Below are 15608 nucleotides of genomic sequence, written 5' to 3'. Positions count from 1 at the left end.
CTGGGCTGTGAGTGCACATTGCTGGCTCATGTCAAGCTTCTGATCAATGAGCACCCCCAAGTCCATCTCCACAGGGCATCAAATCACACCTCTGCACAACCAGAGCCCAGTACACCCAGTTTCACCCCATCAAGCTGCAATATGTCATGCCAAGGGCATCTTTTTCAATGGTTCTGGTGCCCCCTCTCCTCTACAGAAAACATGATCAGAACTAGCATAGCTGCATTTGCAAACCAAAGCCCAGATAAACTTATCTCCAGCTTCTTCCTCATCAGCAGGAGTGGCTTCATCCAGCTCAGCTGGCCATCAACAGAACCCTCCTGATGCTCGTGGGGAGGGGGGAAATCACTGTGCTTTTGACCTTTGATACATGGAGGTAGCAATTTCCCCGAGCAGTTGCTTGGGAAGGGTTGGGCACAGCTCATCTTGCACCAGGACTGCAACAGCGATGGAGCAAACTGGGTGAAGAGAGATGCTCACCAGCCCTGCAGTCTTCAGGGTTGCCATGTGATGGAGAGTGGTATTTCATTTTCTTCTCTGTTACAGAGCAATCCACAGCCTGGCAGAAAGCATCATGCAGCAATTCAATCAGGAAACATCAGAAGGTTGAAGATGTTCAGAGAGAAGTGGTCAGTGCATCTCTCATCACTAGTGTCTCTGCATGGGAAGCATCTGAGAGGGACAGTACTGTACTTTATCTCCCACCCTAGAGTTAAGGGTGGGTGATGTTACTGGGAACGTGGTGGTTCAGGCTTCACTGATGTTAATGCCACAGGTTTTAAGCCACTCTTAGCCACTTCTGGCACTCAAGGGAAGTCAGGGCTTCCTTAATCAGCCCCATAAAGAGGGAAGATAACCTGTATGGAAGGAGGGGCGTAACCTGGGACAAGGGAGAGGGGGTTGCTTGGCGTAACATCTCTACTTCTGAAAGTACTCATTTCTTGCTAATTTTTATATTCAAGATATAAAATCAATTCCCTGGCCTGCCCTGAATCGTGGTTTATTCTGTGGCTGGGGTTGTGCACTTTGTGGTACCCATACTTCACAGGAAGACAGAGAGGATCCTGATAGGTTTGGCTTGTCTATGGGATCATCTTGCGATGGAGTACATGCACACACTTACTTCATAAGAGCCTCTTAGGAAGAAAGTTTCACCCTAATTCACTCATATTGGTTTGTACCTGTTCACATGATTAGCATGACTTTTTTTTAATTGGTATAATATTTACCCACGTAGATTTTATTTTAAGCTTCTTTTTTTTGCTCCCCTGTCATTCTCCAAGTTAAGAACGTAGGATGAAAATTGATGCTGCCACACAGTGTCCCTAGCAGACTGTTGCTGTGAACATCCAGGATACCTGTTTGCAAGGTGAGTGGCAAGAACCACCTCCAGTGCTATCCGCCCACGGATATGGGCCAGAAGGAGGAGATGCCTTTGCTTGCTGATAGTGGCTAGAGCCATATGACCCTGGGGTGCTTGAAAGAAATGGGGTGGAGATGGCATGACACAATGTATGACTTTTCTCAGCTGATGGGGAAGAGGGGACAGTGCCTCCCAGTAAGGCATAATACAACAAAGGCATCTGAGTCACTGGTGTTATTTCTCCTGCTGGAAGTAGAGAAAGCTTTCCCCATCACCAGTCCTATACACACTCACTTTTGGTAAGGTTAGAAATACCATCCAGCACACACCTCAGCACTCATGGCTTATCATGGTGATGAGCAGCTGAGCTTCTCCTTTTCCTCCCAGATGCAAAATCCTACAGCAGGAGCCTACCAGCTCCTGGAAGCTGAGCAATGCCATGCAATTGAGTGACAACATGGGATAGAGTTGTTAAGCAAGTGTCATCTCTAGCCTCGGGTCCTACCCGAGGGCCCACCACCACATTGAGTCATGCACCATGTCAGAGGGGGACAGCAGGGAGATGCTTGTGAGAAATTTGCACTGTGGAGCCTACAGGCTGGCTGCTCCTCTCATTCAAGCCAGGTGGGCATCAAGAGTTTTCTTACTCCTCCTTGCCAAGCCTGGGACCATGCTGCTTGGAGAGAAGAACCAGGCACCCGCCCTCCCACTTCCTCACCAGCAGGCCACCACCAAAGCCGGGCAACAAGAATTGTGGAGGAGACCCAGCATCATCAGTAGTGACCTAATTTAGGACACTTACCTGCTCAACCCTGCAGAAATTATGTCCAGGTCACAACTGCATCCCACAGTGAAGGGGATCTGAAGTCTTACATCTCTGGCATTATCATCAAGAGATAAAGCACCAAGATTCAAAATGGGATATGGGTTTGATCAGTAAATTTGATCTCCTGAAGGTTCCGCACTACAGTGACTCTAAAGCATTGCATGGTATCAATGAGAGAATGAATGACAACCAGTGAGCCCCCAGGGAGACCAGTCTGGAGCAGGAGAAGGAGCTGGAGACAAAGCTGGTCCAAGGTCCATGTAGCAGCAAGGGCTGGCGATAAGGACAGTTCAAACCGGGACAGGTGACCCAGGCTTAAGCTTAAATGAAGTCTCAGTCCATGGGCAGTGAAGATGTGTGGGTGAGGGTCTCAGATAAGGTAAAAAAGCCAAAGGCAAGCTGTATCCTATTTCTCAACACTGCCTGGGCTTTTTGGGTTTCATGGTAAAAATCAGACTGTCACACATGTAAGATGTTCTTCAAAAAAGTCAGCTAGGCTGAAAGCAGCCAGCCTAGTCAGCTGGGATCAATACCTCTGCTTGTTCACCTTAATGAGGATACAGTTGCCTTCAGCTGAACATGCCACACTTGCGGCACACCAGTAATGCCCACCGGCTCCAAAAACTTCATGACTTTCACAGCTGTGTCTCAGCTGTGCTTTGCAGAGCTGGAAGCTACAAGTTCACGTGAGTACACATCCAAAGGTGCAGGCACTGCTAAGGAGAAAGAGTTCTCAGCCAGTTGCCTCTAAGACTCTCCCTGAGAACCAGAGCCAGGAAAAAGCTTTGGACTGATGAGGTGTAGCAGCAGCAAAGCTCTGACCACCTCAAGTTTAAGGAAGCATGACTCTGCAACTGATCCATGAGGTATTAGCAAAGCATAACAAGACACAATATAAAATAAACACTCCCCTGGCCACTCATTTGCATCTGTCACTGGCATTTGAAAGACTTACACAGTGAATGTAGCTTAAAATGAGGGCTCAATGTTCAGCTAACCAAGCTACCAACAGCCAGCCAAACAGAAAGACCTGGCATGCAAAATGCTCTTGGCAGGAGAACTTCCACCAATGCTCTTAACCTGTTGCAAATGCAGTTACACAGCCCACAGTGGAAGGTGCTTAAATTAGGTCAGTCTTTTTTGTCGTTTACTCTGAGTTCAGAGCATGTAGGGTCAATAATCAAGGCTGACACTCAGCAGTTTGTGATGATAGGGTAATCTGTGTCATTCATTTAACTCCTTGGTCATTGACATTTCAACATGAAAATGCAATACTTTTGAATTCAGGAGCTCTTAACACCCAAACTCTCATTTTCTCTGGCATGGCCACCCTTTCTCCTGCGTGCAGTTCAGAGCTGCTGGCTGATAAATACAGCTAAAGTGGTGAAAAAGCCTGGTTAAGTCCACCCAGGCGGTCTGCATCAGAAATGTGGCCAGCAGAACTGGGGAAGTGATTGTTCCCCTATACTCAGCACTGGTGAGGTCACATCTAGAATACTGTGTTCAGTTTTGTACCCCTCACTACAAGAAAGACATTGAGGTGCTGGATCATGTCCAAAGAAGGGAATGAAGCTGGTGAAGGGTCTGGAGCACAAGCGTTATAAGGAGCAGCTGAGGGAACTGGGGTTGTTTAGTCTGTGGAAGAGGAGGGTGAGGGGAGACTTTATCGCTCTGTACAACTACCTGAAAGGAGGTTGTGGAGAGGTGGGTGCTCTTCTTCCAAGTAACAAGTGATAGGATGAGAGGAAATAGCCTCAAGTTGTGCCAGGAGAAGTTTAGGCTGGATATTAGGAAATACTCCTTCACTGAAAGGGTTGTCAAGCACTGGAACAGGCTGCCCAGGAAAGTGGTTGAATTACCATCCCTGGAGGTATTTAACAGACATATATACATGGCACTTACAGACATGGTTTAGTGGTGGACTTGGCAGTGTTAGGTTTATGATTAGACTTGATGATCTTAAAGGCCTTTTCCAGTCTAAACTATGCCGTGATTCTGTGATATGCCTCAGCTCCTTACTAACAACACCAGTGCAGCTATTCATCCAGGCCTCAAGCCAAGATGATAAGAGGTAGAGGCTTGAAAAATGGGCAAACCTGCTAAAAGCATGATGAAGCTGCTTCACGACTACCTAATGCTTGTATAGATAAGTTGGAAAATGGGGAATAAGCATGTACAAATGAAGGTACTAGTTAGAAAAATGACAAGTGAGGGCACGTGAGCAGCTTGGCACCAGGATTTCCTTGGTCAGCAGAGTTATCAGCCCAGTGACAGGCCAGACAGGCACCCACACAGTCACTAACCTCAGTTGTACCTCAGTTTTCTTCGTTTTTCCATAGAAGTTTCTTAGCCGACAGGGACACAGAAAAAATCATGTACAAAACTGAGAACCAGCAGAGACACCCTTGTTTTGGGAGGTTTTGTCCAGAGAACTTGCAGGTAAGTTAAATATGGAAGGTGAGAAAGACATCAAGAAGTAAGAGAATGTGGGTAATATATTTGACAGCCTTTTAATTTTTTTTAAATAAATATATGTCAAATGCTCTTTTGCCATTCAGTGTCTTACACTGCAGCTCCAATAGAACTAGCCAAACTATTACCTATAAGAGTATATATTTTAACATCCTCCCGTAACAACAATATAATGGTGACCTAACCATTTGGTACTTTTTAGCCAGAAATCCAATATTCTAATGTATTTTATTTGAATGCAAACTAATTTTGTTCTACTGAGTAGCCAAGAAAGCTATTAGGTTTTTAAAGCTATTGAGAAGCAACATAGATCATAGTAATAAATTTCTCTTCTAGAACTGTCGTATTTGACTACTAACTGAAAACCTGGGAGCCACTTGCCCCGTACTTCCAGGATACTTGCATTCCCATGCACCCAGCTGTGGGGTTAGGGCAACAAAACTGCACCCAAGCACTGAAGCAGCAGCTTCTAAATAATGCTCAGCTACAGCCTCTCCAGGTGAGTCTTGGTTCCTGGTACTGCACAGTGCTGGACCACCTCTGCACTGAACGCTGTGCCCGCTCTACACAGGCCACGGAAAGTGAGACCAGTCCTGCTTTTGCTTTTCCCTCATTCACCTTCAAATCAAAAAAAAGCAATAATTACAGAATTTAATGATGCAGATATGCGATGACTTTTGCAGTGGTTACTAGTCTCTCTTTTTCACAGATCCTTAATGGCTTTCACACTCAGGAAACAGAAGAGAATTACCCATTGCTTATAATCCAGATTTCTCAGTACACAAGGAAACATTATGCTGGGTTTTGAAAGAGGAAAAAAAAGTCTAGCCTGGCTTGTTCACAGCAAGGGGACTGAACAGTCTTACTGGTGGGGCTCTCATGGTAGGGGTCCCTTCCTCACATTCAACTTCCCATCCACCTTCCCAAGGAAATATTTTGCTTAGGATGGCCCAGCAGGGCAAATGAGACCAGAAGACAAGCACAGCTAAAGGGAGTGATGGTCAGCGTAAGCTGACATAAGATTGCCCTGCCATTCCATGGATTCCCTCACCTTCACCACCTTCCCACCACATTCCTGCATGTTGGGTGAGTGAGATCAACACCTGCTGAAGACTAGTCCTACAGAAAGGACTTGTTTTAAGCAAGAAATGAAGTAAAGGAGCAGATTGCTTGAACTGCCTACTAGAAGCAGCTTACTAATAGCTTGGCTGAACTCTGCCACAAAATGACAGGGTGAGAGATGAAAGGAATCCAAAAGCAGACCAGGTGGCTAGCTGGACATTGCAGTATACACTAACAAAAAGAAAACTGCATACCACCATCTTCTGGTCTGAGATCTTTCTTGCCAAGGCAGGATGGTAAAAGCTTGGTTGTGAACCTCAAAGGAAAGCCTATGATTTTGTACAAGTAGACCTCAGCCGGGAAAGAATTATGCTTTATTTGCCTGGCCACACTTTAAGTTTGTCTAGGTCATCCTCTCCTCCACCATCATGCCTTGTAAAGAATATTTGTGAGTGTGTCTCAGACAACAAGCTCATTCCTTGTCAGCTTACGCTGCCGTCAGCACTTCCACAACTTGCAAGACAAGCCACAATAGCCTCTAAGGGACAAGCAAAATGACTGAAACTTTCACAGCCCACATAGGATTAGATCACAGAGCTAGACAGTGTTTGGAATAAAGCAAATCTAAAGCTGGCTGAACACTAAGGATCACAAACCATCGTGACATTTACACCAAACCCCAAGCACGTCAAAGGCCACATATACCTCTCCATTTCCTGGAGAAGATCTGGAAGGAATGTATGTCTTTTGTGATCTTGAACTTCGCAAAAGGAGTATCCAAAATTATCACTTCAAAGTTTTCCAAAGGCATCAACAATGTTGCAGAACAAAGGCAGGTCTTTAAATCTCACTATCTAAAAATGAACAGAGCTAGCCCTCATTCATCTTACAAAAATGTCTGCCAGATCATCAGTTCAAATTCACAGCTCCTTCTATACTTATCATCAGAACTGGCACTACAAAAACTATGACTCCAGTTCAGACTGGAAAGACAAATGCGTGAGAGTATAGCTTACCTTGCAGATCCCCTGTTAGCGGTGATATGTTTGCCCCTATAGCAAGGGGATCGTGTGGGTCCAAACTACTTGCAGTTTCTCAACACATGGTACATCTTTACAAGCAAAATGCAAAAGAAGGAAATCTCTCCTTGATATTCCTCATTCTGTCTTCAAATCCCACCAGCATGCAGATATCAATCCATTTTACTTGAAATTCTTATTCAACACTTGACAGAGAATGTGACCTGAGCCGCTGAGATTTACAAGAAATCTGTGTACTCGACAGTGACACAAGATACACATCTGGATCCACTTTGCCTAAAAGAAAATGACTTGTGGATAAAATGCACACAATGGGTCCAGAACTGGAGTTAGGTTTCAGACTGAGGTGAGGTTACTCATACACATACATATGTAAAGTGCTAGCAGAACACAAGCTGGTAAACAATCTTCAGCACAAAAAAAAAAAAAAATAAAGTATTGAAAACGTACCTGGGTGAAAGATACTTCAAAATTGATTATTTTCAATTAGCACTACAGCTGTTATTAAATAAATAAAATAAGCCAAATATTTATTTTATAAATAAGACTTGAACTGACAATGTTTCTGAGCACCCCTTGTGAGCAAACTGGAAAGGATGACCTGAGGGAAGGAGTCAATGCCATACCTTTATTCTAGAAACTGGAAATGGGGTGTGTTTCTTAAGCAGCAGAAACAGTCACTCTCCAGACTTGAGTTTCCCCAGCTTGCCTGGCCTCTGTGCTGAAGACCTTTCCTGAGATGCAGTCCACCTCAGGGGGAAAACAAAAACCAAACCAAACCACAAAGGTATTTTAGGCAAGCACTTCCAGCAGCCCCTTTATGGAGAAGAGGGCAGCACAGCACTCAGCTCACCAGGGTTTGGGTTTGTTATTTTTTCCAAGTTAGTTAGAACTTAGTTTCTTCTGCAAACTGTAGATGCCTAGCTGCACCTTTAGCCTAATACCAATTTTTTTTTCCCCGCAGGAACAGTTAATGTAAATACCCCTTGTCATAATAAGCAACTATGTTTAAAATGTGTAGTGTATGATGATTTCTGTACATTTTTAATTGTTTTGAAGTACAACAGGAGTGTGAAATAATTCTTACAATTACTCAGAAGGTATACAGTAACTAAGAAACGTGCTGGAATAAGAAGGTCTGCTAACAGTGTGCTGGTTATAACTAACGTACCACTAACCAATAAGAAAGGTTTGTTTTTTCTGAACATAACTTGTGTCAGGAATGCAAAGCAGGGTTGACATCAGGAATAAATACTTCCCTAGTTTAAACATACCTTCTTCTTCTGCATCAGCTCAGAGATATGGGGAACATAAGAAAAATCCGCTAGCGTAAAGTGGCAAATGTTATTACTCTGCACATGCCAGATTGACAGCATTAACACCTATTTGGCCTTCTGGTGGCATGGAGAATAGCAGATCACAACTACAAAAAACATTGGGACTTCCATTAAGTTTGGAGGAAGATCCTGATGTGACTGACTAATCTCATCCTTCCATGACAGACAGAAGAGCAGCTTCATAGAGTACAGAAAAACTTCTAACCATTAATGACCAATCAAGGGAAACCATGAAGGAGTTGAATAAACGCAGTCCCTCTCCTATCCAATACAGCGTGCAATCAGTGTACCACAAGTATGTCTATGAGGTTTGTGCCCCATTTTTCCAAAGCTGGAACTTACCAGAGGAGGTTGCTTCAGGTGATCAGAGTTTTTAATTCTGTATGTCTTACACACTTAAATGGATGCACACAGGTAATTTGTACGTGTTGAAAGTTAACTCCTTGGTGCCTTGTCAATTAAAATTCTTTATTATCTTTCAATAAGCAATTCCTTATTCTTAGCAATTGTGTTAAATTCCACCTTTTCAAATGAATGAAGTTGCATTTTTTCCAGTCCTCTTGCAAGTCACTTGACGAATTTTTCCTATCTAATAAACTAAATCCAAAGCAATGCCAGAGAGAGCTGCAATGTGTCACTTGGAGTATGGATCCAGTTGTTGTCCCTGCACCACTAGAGATGTTTCTAGCTGAAGTGGGGGAAATAAAACAAGCATGGGTTTTGGGTTGTTTTCTTCCTCCACTTTAGTCAGCTATACACTCGTGAAACTGGTAACCTATTTCTGGGAGCATGGTGTATTCTGATTAAATCCTGCATTTATAACTGGGTTAAATGTTCTTTGACATATCCTTCTTCTAAATTATCCATTTGGCAGATGTAGTCTTCGAACATAGGTTATAAAGTACTACTAAAGAAGTCACAGCAGAAAGACATTACATTGAACTCATCAGTCTTTTCACCACACTCACCTTTGCATGATCCTGCTTTTAAAATGAAGCACGCCGATTTATTTTAGCCATCAGTCAAGCCAAACTGCTACCTCCAAATTCAGATTTTATGTTGTTTGGGTTTTTTTAAAACACTGAACAACATGACCTCGCCTTAGAATACATAGCACATCAGGAACATTGCAAAATGTTCAAAGTGTTCCTGATTTCAAAAATTATTTCAACTTAAGAGGCAGAATTAACAACTGCTGGTTTTAAAAAATATTGAAGCTCATGTTTTAGGCTGAACATTAGGAAAAAATTTTTCACAGAAAGGGTCATTGGAAACTGGAACAGGCTGCCCAGGGAGGTGGTTGAGTCACCTTCCCTGGAGGTGTTTAAGGCACAGGTGGACGATGTGCTGAGGGGCATGGCTTAGTGATTGATAGGAATGGTTGGACTCAATGATCCAGTGGGTCTCTTCCAACCTGGCAATTCTATGATTCTGTGATAGAAGAAACTATTGCTGGATAAACACATCAGTAAAACATGCCTTTCTAATATCTTACCAGCCTTCACAGGATAAAACAAAGTCCTATCATTTCTTCTGTCCATTGCATACTGCCCAACAAATCTAGGTGCTCTGTGCAGCAAAAGCCCCCAAGATTTTCCCATTAATCTGAAGTTTTAATGCCAGAATTGTCAATGACCACTCTTCCTCAAATACTATCCATTGCAGTTCAGCTGCTGAATAATCAAAAATGTTATGATTTTACATAGTAATAGACGGCCAATGTTTTATCAGACATGAAAAAAAGAATAAGTTTTTTTGTGTAATCCACTGCTACCTGGAATGGTTATTACTGAACTGAGCTATGAATTACAGGCAGCCCTCCCTTACAGAGTTCAGGAGCTGACCCTATCTGCAGCAAACGTAGGTTTCCTTTCATACTTACACTTCTACTCTTACTATTTTATCTTAAATCTTAATAGTTTCATGTAAAAATACAGCAATTCCATGGGCTCTAAGGGAGAACTCCAGCAGTAACCGCAGCTCATCCAGTAAACTGGCCCAAGCACACTCATGTCATAAAAAGCAAGAAAGACCGGAACCATTGCCAGAAATGCTAAACACAGTCATCTGATTGGGTGCGGCAACACAAGAGTTAATGCAGGCAGGACCTGAAGTGATCACAGTCTTAATACAAGCCTTGATTAATCCACTTAAGACAAAGCATGTTGCATACTGCAGTGTTTTCAGAAGCTAGGCTTCTTCAATGACAACAGCTAAGGACTTCAATCTCTTACTCAAAACCAGAGGCCACATTAAAGGATAGGGTAGTACGATTATTCTCACCCTATTACCTAGGCATGATAGACTTGGTCATAAATAAAATCAAACCCTCCCTCCAAGACAACAGAAGACCAAAAAAATCAACACAGATCACAGAAGCAAAGTTTTTATGTTTACAGAAGTCACTTTACAGGGACACAGTTTTTTTAATCAGAATTATGATGCTGGAGTTACTTTATTGGGAAAGCTGAAGGAAGATCAAAACAGCTGCTCTAAATCATAACTAGGGAAAAAAACAATGCTGAGATCCTACTGTGCTTTAAAACAAAAGTTACATATTTTAACTTGCATAGCACAAGAATACATAAGTGGTTGAGTTAACAGGCATGGATAAATCCTATCTCAGTTTGTGTTATTGCTTTTTTTTTTTTTCTTTTAAATCTGAGTAACTGGTCGCTGGTCTCTGCTGGAACCACGGTAGGCTTATTCACAGGTATTTTTCAGAAGTTTAATTTGGTTTAGCCAAGGAACAGTGTAGACTGTGAACTCACAAACAGAATGCTAGGAAGAAAAAGAAAGCAGTTATGAGATTAAGAACACAAAACAGTGCCATTGACCAATTATCTACACAGAATTATTACCTAGCATGATGCAGAATGTATGCCACTTTTTATGACTCTCTAGCTTTGCACTCTCCTGACAAGTATTCTGGGACACCGCTCTTGTTAGTACCTGCTCAGGATGAATCATTTTTCTCAAATAATCACCAACAGAGAAGCTGAGCAGTGAGCACTTCTGAAGATCAGGTTACCTCTCCTTTACCCGTTCATTCACATACAGGAAAGCTTTCAGCATGGATAATACTCCAACACAAGCTCTCCAGCACAGGTAAGCACACATGCACAGGTAATCTGTATGTGCAAGTATCAAATCATTGCAGCTGTTATAATGGTACCTAGCTAGAGGCTTGTGTGTAACTCGTGTGCAGTCTCATACACGCAGGCAGAAAGGGCATGTACACAGAAAAGCTAAGCCTATCACTGCGAATAATGCAAGTTACAAAGTACAATGGAAGAACTACACTCAGGCCACATGCATGCAGATGCATCCAGTGCTCTCATCTGAAAAGCTGAAGTACTCTTTAAAGGGCATCATTATTTAGACAAAGCTTCTGTGTAACAGCTTGGTGGGTACAGAGACCAGGAGTAACCTGCATCTTGTGACCAGTGCTTAACTCAAAGCACTGTTCACAGTAATCTACATCTACCAGGAAAGCACATCAAATCAGGCATGCTTAAATCACAATAAGCAAGAGGAGCCAAAAACGGTACAAAGACTCTGGACACTCGACTGGGAGCCAGCAGGGCTGGCAGTTTCCCCCACACACCCTTGTGATACAGACCATGAGCACTTTAAAAGGATTAAGGCACACACAGTCCTCCACACACTACAGCCTCAGAGCCCCACTTACAAAACAGGCTAAGAGGCTCTGTCATCATCATCCAGCAAGACAAGTTCTGTAAGAGCAATATCTTGTCATGCATAAAGGCAAAAGGTCTCCAGTCTTGCCTGAGGCAGACAGAAAACACTGCCCATACCTCTCTGTACTAAATCCAGCCAGGGGGAAGTGGTTGAGAATGCAGGGGCCAGCACACTGTGCTCTGGATCCTACCTTAGCCATGTGTGGTGCATCATGGAAAGCACAGCTCTGGAGATCAGTTGCTGGCTTTGGGCAAGTTGTCCGGCCGATCTCCACTTTCATTATGTACTTGACTCCAGACACAATCTGCAACAAAACAAGCAAACAGAAGCAGCTTTATTCACAGTACATTCAGAAGGGGTCTCTGACAAGAAAGGCCTTGCAGAAAGACAAACAGTTCTATGGTCACAAATAGCTCCAAAATAGAGGACTGCATGCCACAGCCTCCACAGAAGCCGCCCTTGGAACCCTTTCAAAAGCAGGAAATAAAATCCAAGTAAACAAGTCTCACAGCACGGCTCCTTAACCAGCAAACAGCAACACGTATTAACTCATGGGCGGCACAGGGAAGTTACCAGCTTCCCCAACAACAAACTGCACCCCAGGGCATTCAGGCAGCACTCAAAAACAAGCATTTATAGAACCACAGAATCACAACGGTTTGGGTTGGAAGGGACCTTAAAGCCCACCCAGTTCCAGCCCCACCCCCGGCCATGGGCAGGGACACCTCCCACTGGATCAGGCTGCCCAAGGCCCCATCCAACCCGGCCTTGAACACCTCCAGGGATGGGGCAGCCACAACTTCCCTGGGCAACCTGTGCCAGTGCCTCACCACTCTCATCGTGAGGAATTCCTTCCTAATGTCTAATCTACATCTCCTCCCTTCCAATGTAAGGCCATTCCCCCTCATCCTACACCTACATGTCCTTGTAAAAACCCTCTCGCCATCTTTCATGGAGGCACCACCCGTGCAAGAAATCCAGCTCGAACAACCCCTGGAGCTCCTTCTCCACAGCAGCTGCGCTGGGCTCCCTCTCAGGGGTCTCCGCAGAGCGCTCCTGCCCATCCCGTCCCCTCCCGGTCCTCAGTCACCTACCAGCCTCCCCCCCGCCCCGTGTCTCTCCCCAGCGACCATCACACACCCCCCAGTCCCTCCCCAGCGACCGTCACCCCCCCCCAGTCTCTCCCCACTGCCCCCCCAGTCTCTCACCCCCGCCGTACCTGTCTTTGCGCGCTGAGGACGCGCACGGCGCGGCTGGAGTACATGTCGTTGCTGGCCTTGTTGTACTCCGCCACGGCGAAGCGCAGAGCCCGCTGCAGGCCCTCGTCGTTCTCGGGGCTGCCGATCTCTATCGGGGCCCCCAACAACCGGGGCGGCCGCCGCTCGCCGTCCGCCTCGCCGCCCATGGCGCCGCCGGCGAGGAGCAGCAGCACCAGCGGCAGCGCTACCAGCGCCAGAATCTCCCTCGCTCCCGCCATGGCCGCTCTCTGTACCGCCCCCTCCGCGGCTTTAAGCGCTCGGCCCGGCCCGGCCCCACCCGCCGGGGGCGGCTCCTCCGCAAGCCCGGCCCGGGCTCGGGGGGGGCAGGTCACCGGGGGGGTGCGGGGGCAGTGCGGGAACAGCCCGAGGGGATGGGGGGTTAATTGGGGCTAAGGTAAAGCATGAAGCTGGTATCAAGCATATTAGAATCATAGAATCATGGAATGGTTTGGGTTGGAAGGGACCTTAAAGCTCATCCAGTTCCAACCCCCTGCCGTGGGCAGGGACACCTCCCACCAGCCCAGGCTGCCCAAGGCCCCATCCAACCTGGCCCTGAACACCTCCAGGGATGGGGCAGCCACAGCTTCCCTGGGCAACCTGTGCCAGGGCCTCACCACTCTCATCATGAACAAATTTCTCCTTATGTCTAGTCTAAATCTGCCCCTCTACAGTTTATACCCATTGTCCCTAGTCCTATCACCACCAGCCTTTGTAAACCGTCCCTCCCCAGCTTTCCTGTAGCCCCTTCGGGTGCTGGAAGGTCATTACAAGATCTCCTCGGAGCCTTCTCCTCTCCAGGCTGAACAACCCAAACTCTCTCAGCCCATCCTGTATGGAAGGTGCTCCAGCCCCCTGATCATCTTTGTAGCCCTCCTCTGGACCCATTCGTTCCCACAGTTCGATATCCTTCTTATGTTGAAGATTCCAGAACTGGAGACAGATGAGGTCTCACAAGTGAGGAATAGAGGGGCAGAATCACCTCCCATGACCTGCTGGCCCCACTTCTTTTGACGCAGCCCAGGATACGGTTGGCCTTCTGGGCTGAGAGCAGAAGGCTCGCAGTTAGAAAAAAAAATTATTAAAAAGACCAGGTACTCCAAGCTTGACACACAGGATGATAAATCTTGAATATGTGAGAAGGCTAGTCTGGAAAAAAAATGCCTGGGAATAAGTGAGTTGGATATATGAATGAAAACAGTCACGAGTGTTTGGAATAGACAAAACCAAAAACATGCTGTTTGTCTGACACTGGAAAACTGAGGAACTGTATAAAGATCTATCTGAGAGAAACCAGTAGTAGTAGTAGCAGTGGTAGTACTTTCTTAATTTGACTTTCGTATGCCATGCTGATTAAAAGAATATGCTTAGAGAGGGCCCAGTGCTGGATCCAGTTCTGTTCAATATCTTTATTGATGACCTGGATGAAGGGATCAGATGTAACCTTAGCAAGTTTGTGGACAACACTAAGCTGGGAGGAACTGTTAATCTGTTGGAGGGTAGGGAGGCTCTACAGAGGGATCTGAACAGACTGGATCAATGGGCTGAGATCAACAGGATGAGGTTTAACAAGGCCAAGTGCAGAGAGACACAAAAAACCCATGCAGTGCTACAGTCTTGGGGAAGAGTGGCTGGAAAGTTGCTAGGCAGAGAAAGCCCTGGGGATGTTGGTCAACAACCGACTGAACATGAGCCAGCAGTGTGCCCAGGTGGCCAAGGAGGCCAATGGCATCTTGGCCTGTATGGTGTGACCAGCAGGAACGCGGCAGTGATTCTCTCCCTGTACTCAGCACTGGTGAGACCGCACCTCGAATACTGTGTTCAGCTCTGGGCCCCTCACTACAAGACAGCTCTGGTTCTGGAGTGTGTCCAGAGAAGCGCGATGAAACTGATGGAGGGGCTGGAGAACAAGTCTTACGAGGAGTGATTGAGGGAACTGGGGTTGTTTAGCCTGGAGAAGAGGAGGCTGAGGGAACACATTATTGCTCTCTACAACTATCTAAAAGGAGGTTGCAGAGAGGTGGGTGTTGGTCAGTTCCCCCAAGTGATAGGTGATAGGACAAAAGGGTCCTATCAAGGAGGACATCAAGCTGCATCAGGGGAAATTTAGATTGGACATTAGGAAGAATTTCTTCACTGAAAGGGTTATCAGTCACTGAAACAGGCTGCCCAGGGAGGTGGTTGAGTCATCTTGGAGGAGTTCAAAAAGTGGGTAGATGAGGTGCTTGGGGACATGATTTAATAGTAGACAGTTAAAGTTGGAGTTGATGATCTCTAAGGTCTTTTCCAACCTAATGATTCTATGATTCCATATTTCTATGAAAAGATAAGGGCTAATGGGTATCAGTTGCTCCTTATGAGATTCCGATTGGATTCCAGAAGAAAATTTTCAACCATGAGTACAGTTAAATATTGGGATAATCTCCCCAGGGAAGTGGTGGATTCCTCTGCACAGGACAATTTTAAGGTTCAGCTTGACAGGGTTCTGAACCATCTCTTTTAAACTATATTATCACATAAAAAGGATGGGCCAGATGATCTTTGAGGTCC

General features: G+C 45.4%; 1 protein-coding gene across 1 annotated transcript; it reads right to left on the bottom strand.

The window, feature by feature from the left end:
• Positions 1-10470: 10470 nt before the first annotated feature.
• On the bottom strand, positions 10471-13310 carry CST3 (cystatin C). Its single transcript, XM_069850125.1, has 3 exons — positions 13022-13310; positions 11993-12106; positions 10471-10881 (listed from the first exon to the last, which is right to left on the bottom strand). Exons 1-3 carry the CDS (start codon positions 13277-13279, stop codon positions 10804-10806), a joined length of 450 nt encoding a protein of 149 aa, XP_069706226.1. The 5' UTR covers positions 13280-13310; the 3' UTR covers positions 10471-10803.
• Between the last annotated feature and the right edge of the window lie 2298 nt (positions 13311-15608).

This window comes from Phaenicophaeus curvirostris, chromosome 2, assembly GCF_032191515.1.
Source record: "Phaenicophaeus curvirostris isolate KB17595 chromosome 2, BPBGC_Pcur_1.0, whole genome shotgun sequence".
Taxonomy (NCBI): domain Eukaryota; kingdom Metazoa; phylum Chordata; class Aves; order Cuculiformes; family Cuculidae; genus Phaenicophaeus; species Phaenicophaeus curvirostris.
The sequence above is the reverse complement of the archived record's forward strand: the minus strand, read 5'-3'. Positions and strand labels throughout refer to the sequence as shown.

Coding starts and splice junctions, on each gene's coding strand:
- CST3 (XM_069850125.1), bottom strand. CDS start 13,279: ATGGCGGGAGCGAGGGAGATTCTGGCGCTGGTAGCGCTGCCGCTGGTG. Junction 12,107..13,021: donor TCCTCAGCGCGCAAAGACAG/GTACGGCGGGGG, acceptor GTTTTGTTGCAG/ATTGTGTCTGGAGTCAAGTA. Junction 10,882..11,992: donor ATGCACCACACATGGCTAAG/GTAGGATCCAGA, acceptor TTTTCTTCCTAG/CATTCTGTTTGTGAGTTCAC.